General features: G+C 40.4%; 1 protein-coding gene across 1 annotated transcript in view; it reads right to left on the bottom strand.

Annotated features, from left to right (window-relative positions):
- Nucleotides 1-18,132, bottom strand: part of PRRC2C (proline rich coiled-coil 2C) — a 53,141-nt gene that overhangs the window by 13,581 nt on the left and 21,428 nt on the right. The window contains exons 16-24 of the mRNA XM_054384508.1: nt 17,588-17,796; nt 16,829-16,983; nt 16,078-16,408; nt 15,512-15,597; nt 14,411-14,599; nt 11,790-12,041; nt 6,674-6,763; nt 4,863-4,964; nt 687-900 (exon numbers count right to left, since the gene is read on the bottom strand). Of these exons, the coding sequence (XP_054240483.1) occupies nt 687-900; nt 4,863-4,964; nt 6,674-6,763; nt 11,790-12,041; nt 14,411-14,599; nt 15,512-15,597; nt 16,078-16,408; nt 16,829-16,983; nt 17,588-17,796 (1,628 nt within the window). The remainder of the gene's footprint in view (nt 1-686; nt 901-4,862; nt 4,965-6,673; nt 6,764-11,789; nt 12,042-14,410; nt 14,600-15,511; nt 15,598-16,077; nt 16,409-16,828; nt 16,984-17,587; nt 17,797-18,132) is intronic.

The following is an 18,132-nucleotide window of genomic DNA, read 5'->3' as shown; positions in this document are numbered from 1 at the left end:
ACATCTCCCTTTCTCAAGTGCAGGAGCATATGGAAGCACTGAAGTAGGCATCTTGGTTAATTATGCAACACAATATTGCAACATATATTGGTAATGTCTCTTCACTGTGGAGAGCTTTTCCCTAGCACTTCAACTGAAATTTGGGCATACAATACTAATACTGCAAGGTGGGAAGGTTTAACTATTTACATATCTTTTGCTTGCTGCAAACAACCAAGATGAAAAACATTGTTTATGAAGAGCAGCTGGACATTTGCTCTGCGTATCACAATGGGGCTTTGGTATGAGCTGTTGAAGATTTGACTCCAAATGCAAATCCACAAATGAAGGTAAGACTGCAGTTAGGTAGATATCAAAACTACCATCTGCTTTGAAATCTGCTAGCTCATCTTCATGTAACTCAACAAAATGTAACCAATACAGCAGCCAACAGGTGTTTGCCTACTCTTTCAAGTCTATGTAAACAGCACAAGCAGAGAGATGCCTTTTTAATACCATTTTGAGCTGACTGAGTTATTTCCTTGTTATTTCAAAGGCACTTAGGAAGCTGCTGTTCAGATCTTACACATCATGCTAGCACAAAACTTCTCTTAGATTTTCAGCGTAATTCCAAAGGGAATCTACTATCTTGAGAAATAACACCATGGAACAATTCAACAGAATAGTACAATCTTGACATCTGGTACCTGACAGCGAAGTTGTCGGAGTAACGGAGGCCACAGGAATAGGAGGCATTGATGCACTAGAGAAAGAGCTGTAAGTGCCACTGCTTGGCCCAGCGTTGCTGTTGCTGCTACTATTGCCACTGCCACCAACAATGGGAGATGCTGCTGAGGTCACTGGTGAACTCTTCTCCCCCATGTTTGGGGAATTCTCCCATGCTTTGCGTGCAGACTCCATCTATTTAAAAGAAAACAAAATTTCCTCATTTATTAGAAAGCTTCAACTAGTCAAACAGTCTTCCTCTTTTAGCAGCTCTTTTTAGTTCAAAAGGCAATTCAGGCTTCATGCGAGCCTCTCTTACAAGTCACTGTAATCGTGCAACTGTTCATGCAAAAAGCATACAGGCTTAAGTTGGAGCTTCTTATCTGTTCCAACTCCACACGTGCATGGTTCATCTTAAACTTCAATGCTCAAAAGAATTCACTCATACGAACCTGGCTTGGTTTTGTTTGACCCAATAATCAAAAGACAGTGAGCAAAAACCAGGTAAAGAGCCCTCTAAATATTGGCATGAAGTCCTTTAGTTACAAGTTCTTTGAGCCATTTAAATGAAACAGCTCTTTGCTTTCTTGGTAAATCACCACTTTGAGTGTTCACCCAAAACATATAATGCATACTTCAGTAAATATGAGAGCAGCCAAGTTTAGATTTCCAAAGCAATCACTTTTCAAGAATCAATCTTGAGCTGATTCAGCTTGTGTCCACTGCTTTATATTCATGCTCCTCTACTCCTGTAATAATTATGAGTTAAGCCTTGCACAGTGAGGAAGATGAAACTTCAATTTAAGTATTTTATACGCAATTATCTTCCACCAAAGGTAGAAAGAATATAAGTATTGCTACATTAGACACACAATGCCAAATCTCAACTCAGACAATTTTGAGGAAGTACCGAAAAGGAAATATTCATGTTCAGGAACACGCACTAATTCAAAGGCTCAAACACAGTCCATGGACTTCTCTGCAGTTTCAGCTGGGATGGCTGAAAGTTCCTTTTGCTAGCAAAGCTGGATGCCACAGGCTGAAATTGCTCATCTGGTGACTGTAAGCTTCAAGACCAGGTGCTGTCTTTAATGGCATATGTAAAAGGGCAAATACATACTCACCAACTAATCTGACCTCACTACTGGGATCAACAGAGCCTACTAACTGGGACTTGCAGTCTCTGAAAGTTATACTTTCAATCTACCCTGCTTTATATGGCTTACATAGCCTGGACAGACCAAATAATTTAGGTTATTAGTCTAGATGCTTCAGAAGTGATAAAAGAAAAGCAACATTAAAAGAAGTGGGTAACAGGTGATCAATACACACCTTGGAAAATGGAGTTCTATATTCCTCAAGAGAATAAAGGGGGAGGAAGGAAACTGTTACACATTAAATAGTTAACACTTTTGAGACCATCCTTCCCAATAATCAGTTTCCCCTCTGCGAGATTTTCTTCTTGCAGACAGGGCAAATTTCAAAATTAGTTATTGTTCTGCTGGAAAGGATTTTGCTTAAGGTGCAGTACAAGAATGACTACCACAGGCCCTGGTAAAACAGGGTAACAGCCTTTTACTGCAGTGGTATGAAGAGAAAGCGAAGAAGTATCTGTGAATGTCTGACTACAGAAAGCATGTAAGCTTCTACTATGTTCAGCGAGTTTCATGATGTCCTGAAGAAACTATTGAAAACAAAAGCTGGAGTCTACATACTTCAGTTTGTAGTAAAGGGCATGTAACAAACAGTCCTGATCTTTCTAACAGCTTTGCTTTTAGAAGCTCCTTAACAACCTCTAATTTCTTGAGCCAGAAAAAAGATGCAAGAAAGATTAGTACTCTAGGAGCACCGATGCAGCACCATCTACAGACCAGATTATGAAGGAGTCAAAGGCTCTAAACTAAGTGAAGCTGGGGAAAGCCCTGGAACCTCACTGCTTGCTTTGGTATGGGAAAGAAGAGCAAAAATGGTTGGACACCATTGCTTGAGGCTTCTCATCACCCTTGACTCATTGGGACTTTCATATTGCAATAATGGCCCAGTACATATTATCCAAAAACTTAACTAGAGACAAATACCAATGTGCATATCTTTAAGGATGCCAGAAAAGGAAAGTTGAAATATATCAGGTTCTGGACCAGATGCCTCAGATGAATTTTAGATGGAACCCTGGCACATGGAAGAGGGTCAGGCAGCTCAGATTGTTTTGGACTTTCTTTTGCTCAGATCCTTACCTACCATTAGCCCCATCATCTAAGTCCTTAAGAGGATGTCTGCCTAAGTAAAGGAGTCTTTAGCAAAGTTACTCCAGGGAAACCAGAGACCTCAACAAGCCTTCCTTTATGAGCGCCTTACACATACACCCTAGTAGAATGACATCAAGCTACAGGAGCAATCACAGCTGAGCTCCCCTGACAAGTCTCCTTACAGACAGCTTTCTGACAGGGGATAGAGGAAAGAGGAGGTACTAAGACCATTCCTTTACAGAGGCAGAACCTGAAGATTTTTGTTTGTAAGAGAAGGAAGGAAAATGCTTTCCTCTCTGCTGTTCCAGAAGTATTGTTTAAAAGAAATAAAGATGATACCGAAAAGAGCATGACAAAGAGCTCTGTTCTGTCTGGACCAGAAGGCCTGCTGTGAAAGTGACAGTTTCGGTGTATGCTTTGAAACAAGCTTGTTGCCTTCAGCATCTGCAAAAAGGAAGTAGAGCCCCAGTGGCTGGAATAGAGAAATTAGAGATAAAGCTGCTTCCAAATGTCTTTCCATTTGCTTAGTGTTTCTCAAGGTGGCCTCAAAAAATTGCTCTTCAACATACTTTGTTAGTGCAGATCCAAGATCTATCATCAACTGAGAAAGCAATCAAATCATCAACACAACACCAGAGAAAACCTGCAGGATGAGTAACACAAACACTGCAGTTTGCTTTGTAACCAAGCTGTGTCACATTCTTCACAGCATCAGGCTACAGAAACATTCCTACCTGCATTACATGGGAATCAGACATCCAGCTGCTGAACAGTTAGAGGCTACTCTTTTAGGAAAATCCTTTCAGGCGCCAGAAAGTCAGATATGGAAACTTATACACAAGAAAAAGGTTATGTTGTTGTAGTTGTTTAATTACTTGTCCTTCTCCAGCCCTCTCCCCTTTTTTTGCTGTCTAATGTTTCAAAGTGATCTTAGAGATCTTTTCAGGAAATAAAGTGAAACAAGAGATCATTAATAACTATCACCTGTAGAGAACATGAACAAGCAGCTATCAAACCATGCTAGTGAGACACAAATCTCACTGGAACTGGAAAGCAGGTTTCTCCAATGTGTCAGTTCTGCATCCAATCCCTAGCTTCATTACTTCTTTTACAAATTTAGAGGCACTAAGTTCCAACATCACTCTTCCTTAAGACTAGAAGCAACTGCAATTATTTCTACCAGTTCAATCACCTGCAGTAAACCCCAAAGCAGATCTACAACATAAGAAAAAAAAGACCAAAACCTTCTAAAGATACAATAGCAAAGCTAGAGCCCAACTCTGTTAGTGAGTTACACAATGCACACAGTCCAAAACCCAACAAAATGGGAAAGTACCATTCAAAATATTCTACACACCTGCTCTACACTGGAGAGCAGAAAGCAACAGAACATTTATAACACAACAAAACACATTCTGACTAGCTGATCAAACTGCCCTTCATAGACACCAACACACCATCTACGTTTCATAACTTAGCACTTTAGCCATCCAACTCCAAACCACTTTATCACTGCACCAAAACTTACAGCTAAGAAATCAAGCTCAGCTTACCAAGCAACTCCTTCCAGCCCTTAATACCAAAACAGGCAACTCACTCTAAACTAAACTCTTTAAAAACTTTAGTCAGATTCTGATGGTTCATCATGAACACTATGGTACAACATTTTTTTCCAGGGCAGTGGGAGCCAAGATTGGTTGAGATGCCAAGTGTTAATGCAAAATGGGGTTAGAGACTGTAATTTAAATGCATCCTTTGATAGTCTTGTGTTTCAGCCATCCATTTAAATGCAAAAGCAGTTCAGCAGAAGAAACAAAGGAAGGCTCTAAAAAAAAGGTTCACCAGCAAGTTCTCCATTAACTTTTTCCCCTTCATGCAAGAAAAGGACCCTTAGAGGGATGTGGTACATACCTTGAGGGTGAGGTCGACGGTAGCGGGAGAAACTGGAGTTAGGCTGGAGCTCTGTTGTAGAGTCTCCCTCCTAGGGAGGGGAAGGGTGTGGGGCAGGGGCACCTGAAAGGCAGGCAACACACATCACATTCTAACTATGTCTACTACAAAAGCCCCAGAAAAGCAAAGCTCAAGCTTTATTATGTGAGCTACAACTTCTTCAAGGCTTGAGCATTTGGCAGGGAAATTTTGATAAAGGCAAAAATTTGGTAGGTGGGAAAAGACCATTCAGCAGATGCTGAGATGCTTCTCATATCTCTTTAAGAGGTTGAAGATTAAGCTTCTTAAGTATCCATGCCTTCTGCATAGACAAATACCAATTTTCTGTGTTGGGATTTACTTGAAAGTACAGTTTCAGTTTACTGGTATGCAAAAATTCTTCCCAAGCCAAGTCTGACCCCTCTTGTACCGATACAGTACATGGGGCTTTGTGGCCTTGAGTCCCGAGATGCCATTTCTGAAAAGAGGAAGCTATGAACCTTCAAAGTCACAGGACCATGAAACAAACCAAACCAGATTTGCCATCAATAACTGAATTCGGTTATCTTGCTTTTCAAAAGATGAAAGATTGAAACTTCAGGAAATAAATTTGACATCATGTTATGGCTGTTTTTGCCTAAGAAAACGCTGACGGATTTCCTAGATGTTTTAAATGAAACGTACCAGAACTCCTCAGTGGCCAGTCTATTACTGCTAACCATTTCTTTCTCAATTCAGAGCACAGCTAGAGGACTTCCACTGGATGAGCTAAGGCTAATCCAAAAGACAGAGATATTGAAGCTTTGAAGCAGGTGAGAGCACAGATGCTTTGTGGCCAGGAGCCCCTCTTTCCTGTGTTGGAAATCCAATTCCAACTTGCCATAGGAGAGCATACACTGACATTGTTAACAAAAGAATTCATTCTTCCACACTAACCACCAAAGACAGAAACCATACCACCACAAGAAAATCCAGCAGAAGAGGAAGTTCAACCAGTATTGCTTCAAAACTGAATTCAAGGATGCTGCAGTAAGTTGAAAAAACACTTCCTAGATGGAATTCACAAGAAACTGTCATAAAAAAACTGAGATCCTACTGTGATTCTTTCCTCCCCCAATCAACAAGTGACTCAGCTCTGAGCTAATTCTATTTCTGCTGCTTCAACAACAAAAGTCACAAGATCCAAGTTCCCTAACACCACAGCATACTCAAGACAAACCTTATTTCACTCTAAGTCACAACCCAGCTTGTCTTCTCAATCACTGTACCACACTCACACAGTTCAGGATCACTGGCTTTATGAGGACTGCAAATACCTCCTCTCAGCAGCAGCTGAACAACTTGAAAGCCTGCTGTCTGCTTTCAGAAACCATTAAGCTACTCACTGCATATACAGGTGGCATTATTTCAGGCTACAGCTCAAAATTGCTTTGCTTGTAAAAGCGTCTCTCCAAACTCACCTATAGAGCTTTGCTACTGGTGCCAGGTTAAAGTTCTGAGAGTGTATTTCCTCCCTTAGCCGTCTTAGAATTGTTCCTAGAAATATCTCTGCTTTCTATGCTGTTTAGCTTATTGTGGTAGTTCAAAATACAAGAAAATCCCTGAAGAATTCCAGACCAGACACTAATCAAACCCAGTGTCCTTCAGAGTAAGACCACTGGATAATGCACAGCTAGTTAACATGAAAGAAACCCTAGTGACTTGTTTACTGAAGGCACTGTTTGGTGCTTCACAAGAAGCATGAAAATATTTTCTTGTCTTCAAAGTCAAGACGATCACTGCAATAGACTTACGTTCGTCACCAAAGTCTCCTCCATTTTTGTAGTGCTAGTAGCCACTGTGTTAGGATGAGAAGAAGGTGTAGTGTAGTCTGTTACAGACTCCTGTGAAGAAAAATAATTCCATTAAAATATCTCCCTTACCTAAATGAGATTTAAATTTCTTGGGCAGATGTCAGCCTTTGTAGAGAAGGAGCACACTAAGTGACAGAAGATTAGAATTTCACACACCCCCCCTTTTTTTTTTTTTTTTTTTTTTTAAAATGAGGCATGTCCAGCAATCATTGCTGAATTGCTACTGAGATCAGAAGAGATCTTGGGAGAGTAATTACAGGTTGCCTCGTGACCTCACAATGTACATCCGGAAACAAGTCAAAACCCAGGCTGCAAGGCAAGACTATAGAGTGATGTAATGCCTGGGCACTAGACATACCTAACTGTGGTGGCATAACCAATTACCATCTGTCACCCAAGATGCTTTATCCCTCTGCAGGCAGTTTTAGCCAATTTAAAAAGTAAAATATATTAGCTGAAAGATTTCTGTTGCTTTAAATAAATACAGACATTTCTTGGTAAACCTATGACAAGCAAAGCCCTCCAATTCAGAAGAACATATAGGGATGGTTGCAATTTGCAAAACAGTTTTCTTTCCTTGAAGTCAAGTCTCTGAGAAGTCACAAGACTCAGTTTCCCTGAATAGTGAAGTCTACCTCCCAAATTCTGAGCAGTGATTTCAAGGAAGACAAGGACTGAAATTTCCACTCTGACCAGAGGCTCTTCTTGAAGCTTGTCACAGTTAAGCAGATGTTTATGTGCTCAATAAACAAGGCCCACTTCCATGGACCTAGCTGTAGCCAGTGACTATTGCAGTTGTAAGTATAAACTGCCTGATGAAAGTTTTCATGGATAACACTGCCAGCTCTCTGGAGAATGACCTACCATGCACAAACAAAGGCACTGCTACACACGTGAAGCCATGCTGAGCACTGCTCCTCTGCAGCCTGCCCTGGGTGATCCTGCTTTGGATCTCTGTAGGTCCCTTCCAGTCCCTAACGTTCTGGGATTCTGTCACTGTATTCTGGACAGGCAAACAGGTGTTAACAGAACCTGACCCACAGACTTTGTTAGATGAACAGTGTGACCCTGAATTAGCCAAGATACACTCTCCAGCAAGCAGTGCAAACTCCAAAGTTTTACATTTCTAAAGCCCAGCAAAGGCTCTATCATTTTTACAGAACCAAACTGCAAGAAGGAACTGAAGAGCAAATTAGCAGCAGGACTGTTGATGAGTGCCTGGATTTGCCCACACAATGATTTTGAAGGCACAAACCACATCAGGCTTGTTTAATTGCATCTGATTGGTACAGTGACAAGCTATTTAAAAAGTGCACACAATCTAGCCTCAGGCCTAAGACAATGTCTTCTAAAAGAGCAGCTAAAGCATCAAGATACTAACTGGCAAATAACAAAGAACCCTCATGACAAGTATGAGCTCATTTTGGTAAAGATTAGAACAACGAACTAAACCATAATCAGGTAAGAGGACACAATGAGGAAACACAGTATTTTCTCCATTTAGTTACTTCCCTCACTTGTTAAGCTGGTGAAATACAAGACGTTTCCTGCAATCCAAAGTACCTGCAAGTACAAACACAAGCCTGCAAGTTGCAGGCTTGTATTTGATTCCAACAGGCAACCTACACTTGGGTAAAATATGGCAAGCACATGAGGTTATTTTAATCACAAGGTCCTTCCAACAAGGTACTTTGCTTCCTAGTTATCTAATGATGCTTTACTGCATAAGAAAGAGGAAGTTTTTAATATGACGTTATTAAAATTCCTTACAAAAGAAATCAGATTACAACTATTGCTAGCTTTCTGACTTTGGAAATTTACAGCATAGAAGTGCTGAAAACCAAACCATTACATTAACTCTGATGCTCTTAGAAGTGCATGTGCAATGCTGAACCACCTCACAAGTTCCATGCTGAACATGCAGGTAAGACAATGCTTTAGCCATAACACTACTACTCCATAAACTGTAGGTTAACCATCATACTTCATTTACTGGTACAGTAAGTCTAAGAAGCCTTTGTAGTTCAATTAAAGTGATTCTTCTGTACAACTGTTTTACTGAAGAAGTGAAATTACTTATGATAAACTAGTAACAGTACTAATAACAAGAAACCACACATGGTTTTTTTATCTACAAGCTATTTATACCTAAAGAAAAAGAATCAGCAAACTTTCTCCAGAAAGAAGAGATGACAAAACCTGAAGTGACTTTATGAACAAAGGGACATGGCAGACCTCAGAATTAACCTTGCTATAAAGAATCACATTAGTATGTAGGCTTAATCAGCTATTACATTTATTCCAAATTTATGTAAAACCACCCAAACTAGAGAGCTTGTTAGATACTCAAAATTTACTCTTAAACACAGTGGGAATGTGGCCTTTTAGATATAATCTTAGACAGTTGTTATTAGGTACCTGTGCAGACATTTCACTGCCATGTCCACAACCAGGTATTGATCCCTCCTGTGATTTGAAAGCTCCAAAACTTTTGAGATGCTAGGGTTGGGAAAGGCAAGGTCTAAGGTTTTTTACCTGATTCAGACTTAAACATCAGATTGTCTTTTCTCCAAAAATACTGCAACACTCAAGAGAAACAGCTGAAATTGCTTCAGGGCACCATGCTTATGTTCTAATCTTAAGCACCTCACCAGTATGAGTCAATTTATATTTATATAGTTTCTCTAAGGTAAAACAGTCTTGTATGATTAAATTCACATGCTCTTCTTAAAGTGTTTATTTTGTGATGGATGGAATAGTTTTACAAAGCTTCTGCTTCTGAAGGAGGATAGCTAGCTAGACTTTTACAGACATTTTAAATCATCAAATACATTACAGAAAGTGTGCCTTCCTGGAAGCTGAGCAGTAGCCTCTGAGAAGGATGTTGGTTCAAGAGTGTCAAAAGGTGTAGGTGTGCTAAAACTTCAACACCTGCCATTCAAACAACAGATCAGAGATGTCATCACTTCTTCCCTCATTAACAACCAATGGAAAGAGGACAAAGACAAGAAAAAGCAGCTGCAATGAATACAGGAACTCCAAGGCTGGAGCACTGTTTGAATCTATTTTAAGTCACTTAAAAAAGAAGCAAGGCTTTTTTATTCCTGCAAAATCTAGAAGAAGCTTTCCTTATCCAACAGATCTGCAGGTTGTCGGTTCAATTTTCATAGAATTAAATATAAAATACAACCATATCCCTTTCCTAGAAAAAACAACTTACTGATGCCCTGGGAACTACTCATAACAAAGGAATTTAAAAGCAAATCTTGAGACAGGAATATTTAGGCCTATTGTTAAATTCTTCTATTAGCAACAACTTAGTGAGGAAGTTATTCGGAATTTTCATGTCCAGCATAAACTGGAAAGTTTCTTTTCACTCTGGTCTTCCCTCCAGAAGACCGAAGCTTGGCACCTTAATACTGTGTTAGTTCAAAAGAACCCTGGCAACCCATGTTTAACTAAGGCCAGAAAGGCACAAAATTCAGACTTCCCCTTTGAAGATGTCATACTTTAAAACTACAACTACAGAGAGGAAAATTATGCTTATTTTAGTAGAGCTACTCCACATCAAGTTTAACCTGGAGTAATCAATAGAAGATACATTCTGTATTTTGTATGTGGCTTAGAAGCAGCATCTCCAGTTATCTTGACCTCTGATCACAGGAGCTTGAAAGACAGTGAGAAACCACATGACAGAGACAAGCAACCCTCTTATCAAAAACTTCAGCAAGCTGGTGATCATCTGTTTCTGGTATCAACATTAACTATTCACATCAATTTACAAGATGGAAACTGCAAGGAAGAACGAGAAATCCCAGTACTGTATTTTTTTTCAGAATTTGCCATTCCAGTGGAAAATTAAGTTTGCAGCTACCATGTTGGAAGCAAACACTCTCCTTAACATTTCAGTGTAACAACACTTCATTGAGATAGCACCTTCTGCTTGAGTCACACCTTGGCAAGCTGCCAAAACTGTCTTGTCTCTTAACTGCAGGTGACAAAGATAATTTGAGAGTGATTTGCATTTTAGATTCTTCAACTATTACTGTAAGTTTTGCAGAGGGTTGGTTTTCCTAAACGGCATCAGAAAATTTCTGCTCAAGAGTAGGAAAAGGGGAACCGAGATAGCATGCAACGAACGAGTCTAAACTCACCAAACTGCTTTGCAAACATACAAGAAGCACTTTTTCCTTCACCAAAACAGTGTAACCAGTAGCTATTCAAACTGCTCAGTTTCTTTACATCCAAAATATGGCAACCACAGCTGTTGCTCAAGACAACACTGCCATAGCGAGGGCAGTCCTCACACCAGTCTGTAGATGAAAAGGAGAGCACACTTCCATGGATGTTATCAGCCAGTGCTATCAGAGCACCACAGCTAAGAACTGACCTGTAGAACAATTGAGTCCTGACAGCAAATCACCATCTCACTGTTACGCAGTTAGAAATAAGTCAGGGGAATTCCATGCAGACTACTATAGTAACATCCTGAAGTCCTGCAAGGGATACCTCGATGACATCCAAGCCAACACAAGCTGACATACAGATCCTTTAGGCAAACTAACCAAGCTTTAGGCAATGCTTTAGCATCTCCCTACTTTAGAGATTTCTTTTTTTCCACAGAACAGGACTTGGTTCACAGCTTCAGGTCATCCTTGCACTCACCCAACAACAGTGCACTACAGTTCTCTGCCGAAAGCCAAGCGCTCATCCTGCATATAAATCAGATATATCCCAGTTTACACAATCTGCCTACACCAGCCTTCAGCACAACTTGCCACAGGAAGGCTCAGGACAGAGTTTTCACATTCATAAGGCAGCAAAAAAAATTAAAACCTTCCAAGTTGATCTCTGAACAAGGTATGACAAATAGCATGTCTCCATACCACTTCCAGAGGAACTGTTTAGTTCAAGCAGTGCCAGTGTGTTCTGGATCTGCCATTCATTGGGTTATGCTGTTCCTGTAACTACCACCAGCAGGCAACCAAGTGTCAATTAAATCCCTGTCACCATATTTTACAAACAGTACGCAGCAATTTCTCAGTATTTTTCTTACCTTTGTGCTCGTTCCAAACTCAGGAGCAGACACAGATATCATCGTTCCTATTTCCGTGGTCAGTTCACTTGGTGCTTTTGTTTCCTTTGTAGTGACAGGTTCTGGACTTCTGACAGAGGTGGGAGATGGCTTCTCCTGTCCCTCAGGCTCTCCCTGTTGGGCATCCTTCACCTTTCTGTTCTTTAAAGAACGTTCTTTCCCAATAGGACCAGGTTTATACTCTTTGTTTTCTACCGGACTCAAGTCTGGAAGCTAAGTTAGTGTTAACTTGTCAGTTATATCTTCCTCCCATATTTTACATCATATAAATATTTTAACATGCTTAAAATAATACTGTTGAAATCTAACAAAGCTTTCCCAAAGAGTAAACGTTTTCTAAAAGATAAATCATTTGAGATTAACTGAGATTAGCCAGACATACATGAAAAGCACTCATTTTGAACACTGGGACTTTAAAATTTTGTTTTCAAGCAATACCTGTTTTATGTGAAGAGGTAGAGTTCAACTAGAATAAGATCCAGTTAAAACTTATAGCTTGATAAGAAAAACACAAAAAAGTATAGAAGCCACGAGACTTCATATACACACTGGTTAGTTTAATTTTCATAGAACCAGGATTTTACAGGGCCCCAGGAAACTAGAACAGAAGACTCTACCTTCCTTTGAAGATATCTTGATGTACGATGGATACTCAGAAAAAAGAAAACACCTACACGCAAGTGTTCCCTTATACTGCAGACACCATGGCTGGAAGAACTTCTGCAATTTAGTAGTTCTTCTTTGTGCTGGTGAATTAAAACGGAGTGAAGAGCCTCAGGGAACCTCAATGCTCTGCTGTTTAAATAGCCTTTCTGGCTGAGACTACTCAGCCCACTTCACTACAGAGCAGCACAATAATGCCTTAAAGGCAGTCCTTAAAATCCTATTCCTTAAGCTTTGATAGTGGAAAGACAGAAGCTGCTGGTATTGTCTCTATAAATACAAACCAGCTGTTTCAGGAGTGGACAAAGACTACAAGACAATGTCTTTGGAGAGGGTGGAGTTTCCCAAAGGAATGTGGTACCCTTAGGAGGCTAGCAGAGCCTAGCTTTCAGTAGTATTAACTATTGCGTATTTCCCTGATGCACCCACCCATTTCATATTTTTGCAATAAAAACCCATTAACTGCAGTGTACCTACTGAGTCCCTCATGTAGAATTAAATGCATGACTGCAGATTTCAGCTTTTTTAAAAACCAAGAAACCCCCAAACCACCAGTGCACACAAAGAAACACTGGGTCTAGAAAAATAAAAGGGCTTTAATTACATCAAGACCTCTGCTAAATCTCAGATATCAAGAGGAACTGAACAGCTGGTTCTACTGTAAATCACCACTCAAGTTTGTCTGCCACAACCACCTCTTTCTGGGATTAAGAATTATAGAATGGCTTGAGTTCAAAGGGACCTTTGAAGATCACCCAGTTCCAATACCCCTGCCATGGGCAGGGACACTTCCCACTCGACCAGTTTGCTGAAAGCCTCATCCAGCCTGGTCTTGAACGCTTCTAGAATGAGGCGTCTGCAACTTCTCTGGGCAATCCATGCCAGTGTCTCATCATCCTCATAGTAAGAGCTTCTCAATGTCCAATCTAAACCTACCCTGCCCATTGCCCCTTTTCCTATCACCACAGGCCCTTATAAATAGAACCTCCTCAGGTTTCCTGTAGTCACCTTCAGGTACTGCAAGGCCACTACAAGGTGAGGCTCCCTAGAGCCTCGCTCTAGGCTGAACAGACCCAACTCCCTCAGCCTGTCCTTACAGAAGAAGTGCTCCAGCCATCTGATCATCTCCATGGCCCTCCTCTGGACCCTCACACACACATGTCTCTGTGTTGGGGACTCAGCAGAGCTGAACACAGTACTGCAGGGGGGGCTCACAATAGCAGAATCACCCCTCTCAATCTGCTGGCCACAGAACCAGCAATGAAGTTGGTGCCAAGTGCTGATGATACACAGATCAGTATGCATGGGAGTAGAAATAACAGGAAACTGTTTCATTAACATGAAGAACCACTAATTATCCAGACATCAGTGCATTTGAATTTGAGACTTCAAATCCATAGCTCTAATATTCCCCCAAACCACTTTTTTCTGCAGCCTGCTGTATTACTCATCTTGGTAAGCTGGCTGCAGAACTAAGCATGGCACCATGCATCATGCAGAGGCAGGTAAAGCAGGCACGGTAACAGGAAGACTAGTGAAACTGGACAATATATAGCCAGGGCAGAAACAGAACATCTGCTTCAAAACAGAGCTCAAAGACTGAGCAAAGTAAGGTCAAGAAAAAACCAAACCCCCAAAACTAGACAACAAAACCAAAACGCCCTACCACATCCCAACAAATCTATCACAACTTCATAATCCCAGGCCTGCTCTAGCCACATTCCTTGTTCCAACAGAATCAGACAGACTAGTGGGCTAGGATGCCATTTACTTATGCTTGGTTCTTGAACTGAATTTCCCATCTTCTCTCCATGATATTTTCAGGGAACTGAACGAATATTATGTTCTACTATTTGAGACCTCTTTTTAATGGAACTTCTTTAAGTTTAAAAGTATGTACTGAAGACATGACCTTTTACCTTCTGTGCTTTGATGGGGCCAGCCCGAGGCTGTTTCTGTCTTTGCTCTTTTGGTTCTTGTAGCTTGTCAGTGGACTTCTCAGAAAGCACGGGGCCAACTTCATTGTCGCTGCCACTGGAAGCTGGGGCTCCAAACTGAATGGTTTCTATACCAAGATCAACTCCACCTTCTTGCCCAGGCTTTGTCCCCTAGTTAAAAGGTAAATATTTAATTAATTAAAAAAAAAAAACCAAACAGTAAACAGTAAAAGGTCACTGGTTCAGAGCACAAAATACACTCAGCTGAAAACCACTAAAATAACCACATTTACCTTCTGCTAGCAAAAGCATTATTTGGAGGAATAAAGAATGTATGAAGGTATGCTTGCTCTTCATAAGGTTCCTACTGTTTATACAAATTCAAGAGTAAGGAGAGGAAAAAAGGACCAGCAAAGAAATACAATAAACAAGATCAAGATGATGAAGTGGCAGAGGAAGAGAGAGGTAAGTGCAATATCAAAATGTCCAGATTGAAGTTCACAAGATTCTCATGGAAGTTCACTTCAGAAAGAGCAATAAGAAATTAAAAAATATTTTCAAATCTCCTAATGAAGCTAAAATTTTCTAAGAGCAACAAAGACCAAAAAAAGTCAAGAAAACAAAAATCACAGGACTTAAACCATTAACTATAGGGTTATGCAAATTCCATGGGGTAAATAGAGCTAATATAGTTAGAAAGCATCTACTGCTTTTTGTGTCTCTGATTGAAGAAGGGATATTTACTTCTTTGGAGACATGCTGGTTTTGCCTACATTACTGAACTCTACACCCAAGTGCTGGCAATCAAAGTAGGCAATATTTTTACTTTAGAATGCACTGCACAACAGTGATCAGCAGGTGCCTGTCAGTAGCTGAGTTTAAGAACAGTTTTTCCATGCTCCAATCACAAAAGCAGTAATCTCTACCCTTTGAGTCTGTACTATCGCCTGACTTCAGAGAATTCTAGATGCAGTAGTTTAAGTATGTGCAAGCCTGAATAAATGGATCGTCTGTACTTGATCCCAATGAGATATCATTTGGGTAAACTTCACATACAGCTACTCTTCTTCCCTTCATTCTTACCTCTGGAGATGTAGCCGCACCAAAAGATGTCAAAGGCTTGTTCCAAGCACTAACTGAAGGTGGCTGAGGTGGGCTAATGGGTCCCACTGACAATTAAGACAAAAAGAGAGTTTAAAAAAAAAAAAAACAAAACAAACACAACCCCAGTGTTGCTAAATGCAATCAACTACTGATTGACTGATCATCTAGTGAAAAACATTCTGATTAAACAAGCTTTGGTTAGAAACGCTTAACCTATTCAGCAGTTAACAATATGCTCCCTGCTTAGCTGGGGCAATCATGTTTGGAAGCATGACCAAGCCTGACAAAACAGATTCCTGAAGGCAGTGACACCTGTTCTTTCATAGTGAATGAAGAACATAACATAGACTGCTAGGCAATACCACACTGCAAAAATCTCCTTCCAGAGGCATTCATAAGCTACAACACTGTGCTTGGGAATGCTATCCCATATTCCCTGTGCTAAATAAATTTGCAGGCACAAATGAGACATCAAGAGAGCTGGCAATCAGCATTCTTTAACCGCAACACTTGCTCCCACCCCAAACCCCAAAGACACCACTTACATTTTTTGGAGATGTCATTTAGAACTGCTGTAGGAGGCACCTTGTTTTCCCATAACTCAGCTCCTAGGCCATTGTGAGCCTGGGTGTTTTGCAGAACTTTGCCCGACGCTGTGTATTCTGCACTGCCTGTCCCTCCTGCTGTCTGGTTTGGCGGCTGAGCAGCAGTCTGTGGCTGGCCTGGAGTCTGTGTCGGACCAGGAGGCTGTGCCTGAGCTTGTGCCTGCTGCGCAGCTGCAGCTGCTGCCTGTTGCTGCTGCTTCTTGGCAAACCTGGGTGGAAGCTTGGAATTCTGACCTCGGCCTTTTTCACTTGATCCCTTTTTGGTCCAAACCTGTAAGGAGAAGTCGATTTTATTCTCACAGGTGATAGTCTGTATGGACAACCAATTGTACATTCTGTAGTATCAAAAAGCAAACAGATTAAGCCTAAGGGTATTTAACTACAAAAGTAATGACTTTTCATCCATTTTCCTCTTTGAATGAACTGAAATACAAGCAATAGCATAAATCTTTATCACAGTATGAAAAATGATCATTTTGGTTTGCCAGCTCCACCTGTCTGACAGTGTCCAATCAGAAAGTATGGAATCCTAAGATGACTAAGTAAAAATTGGTTTTACTATTAACAGAACTATCTAGTTATATTTATAAGGTGAAAATATAGGGTTTTTTCTGAAAGAACATTCTGCACACTTCACAACATTCCCAGTAATGCAAGGAACTCTTTCCCACTATAAATGCTGGTCTTGTACCTGCACTGTTTGTTCCTCCTTCTTTCTGCGCTCTTCATCTTGCAAACGTTTTTGTTGCTTCTTAGACACCACTTCTGTGAAACCATCATCATTCAAGTTAGATTGGGAGTCTTCAAGTACTGTCACTTCAGGGTGATCATCAATGATCACAACACCTATAGAAAAAGGAAAGGTATAGATGCTGCTGTTTTAATATCTTCAGATGCAGCACACCAAGTCAAATCTGATTCAGAGTGGAAGCAGTTTTCCCACAGACACAAACTGTGGCCCTGATTAAAGGTAAGCTTCTGCTTACCAAATGTTTTTGTTGTTGAGTTTGAACACAAGCAGTTATTCTTTAAGAACTGAAAAATTGGAGGTTCCTGTGCCAAAATCTCCAGGAAGTAAGAACTAAAACATCATAATGAATAATTAACAGCCTTCCTGAATATCAGCTGTAAGCTTATCAATGATATGCCTTCACTTATGAAGGTTAAACAAATTATCAGACCATGGTGGAAAATGGTCTGAATGACTGAGATAAGATCAGGTGAACATAAGTGTTCTTATCCAAATATAAAAACACAATGAGATTTGCCACCTTTCAGAGGCACAGATATTGTGAATTACATATGACAAAGGTGGCAATACTCAAGTACACAATTATTTTGGTGTTTAAAAAAAAAAAATCACCTTTCCTTTTTGGTAAGCTTTCAAACATCTAGCTCTACATGCAGGAAAGCTAGCAGGGGTCAAAATTCAGCATATTACAGTACTTACTTGCATAATTATTAAGATCAAACTGAGATAAAGCATCCACTTTTTCCTTGGGCTTCTTTGGACCAGCCTTAGGTTCTTCTCTCTTTTTGCCACTTGCATCCTTGGTGGTTTTTTGTCCTGTGGCAGTAACAGCTCCGTCCTCCTGATGTAAAGAGGTGCCATTGGTGGGATCAACACCAGGGACAGCTGCTGTCTGCTCTTCAAATGGCCTACATAAGAAAACCACAAAAGGTAAAATTAACAACTAACCACGGAGAAGACTCAGAAAGGAGTTAATCTAATCCAGATCACATTATAGGGCTGCAAATATCAACTGTGCAACTTCTCAATAGGCTCCAGGCTTTTACTTTCAGCTCCTCAATGAGGAGAAACTATTTTGGGGACCTATCAAATAACCTGCTGCCAAAAAGAAAAACAAGTAACTTTAAGGTCGACTCTGGCTTGCCCTATGTGGTCTGACACACCAAAACTCAACTAGCAAAAAGTCCTCAAGTATAGCCTTCAATGAACAAAAAAACCCAAAGAAAACGAAACCCCCAAAACCC

The sequence above is a fragment of the Indicator indicator genome, chromosome 10 (assembly GCF_027791375.1).
Source record: "Indicator indicator isolate 239-I01 chromosome 10, UM_Iind_1.1, whole genome shotgun sequence".
In the NCBI taxonomy this organism is placed as follows: domain Eukaryota; kingdom Metazoa; phylum Chordata; class Aves; order Piciformes; family Indicatoridae; genus Indicator; species Indicator indicator.
The sequence above is the reverse complement of the archived record's forward strand: the minus strand, read 5'-3'. Positions and strand labels throughout refer to the sequence as shown.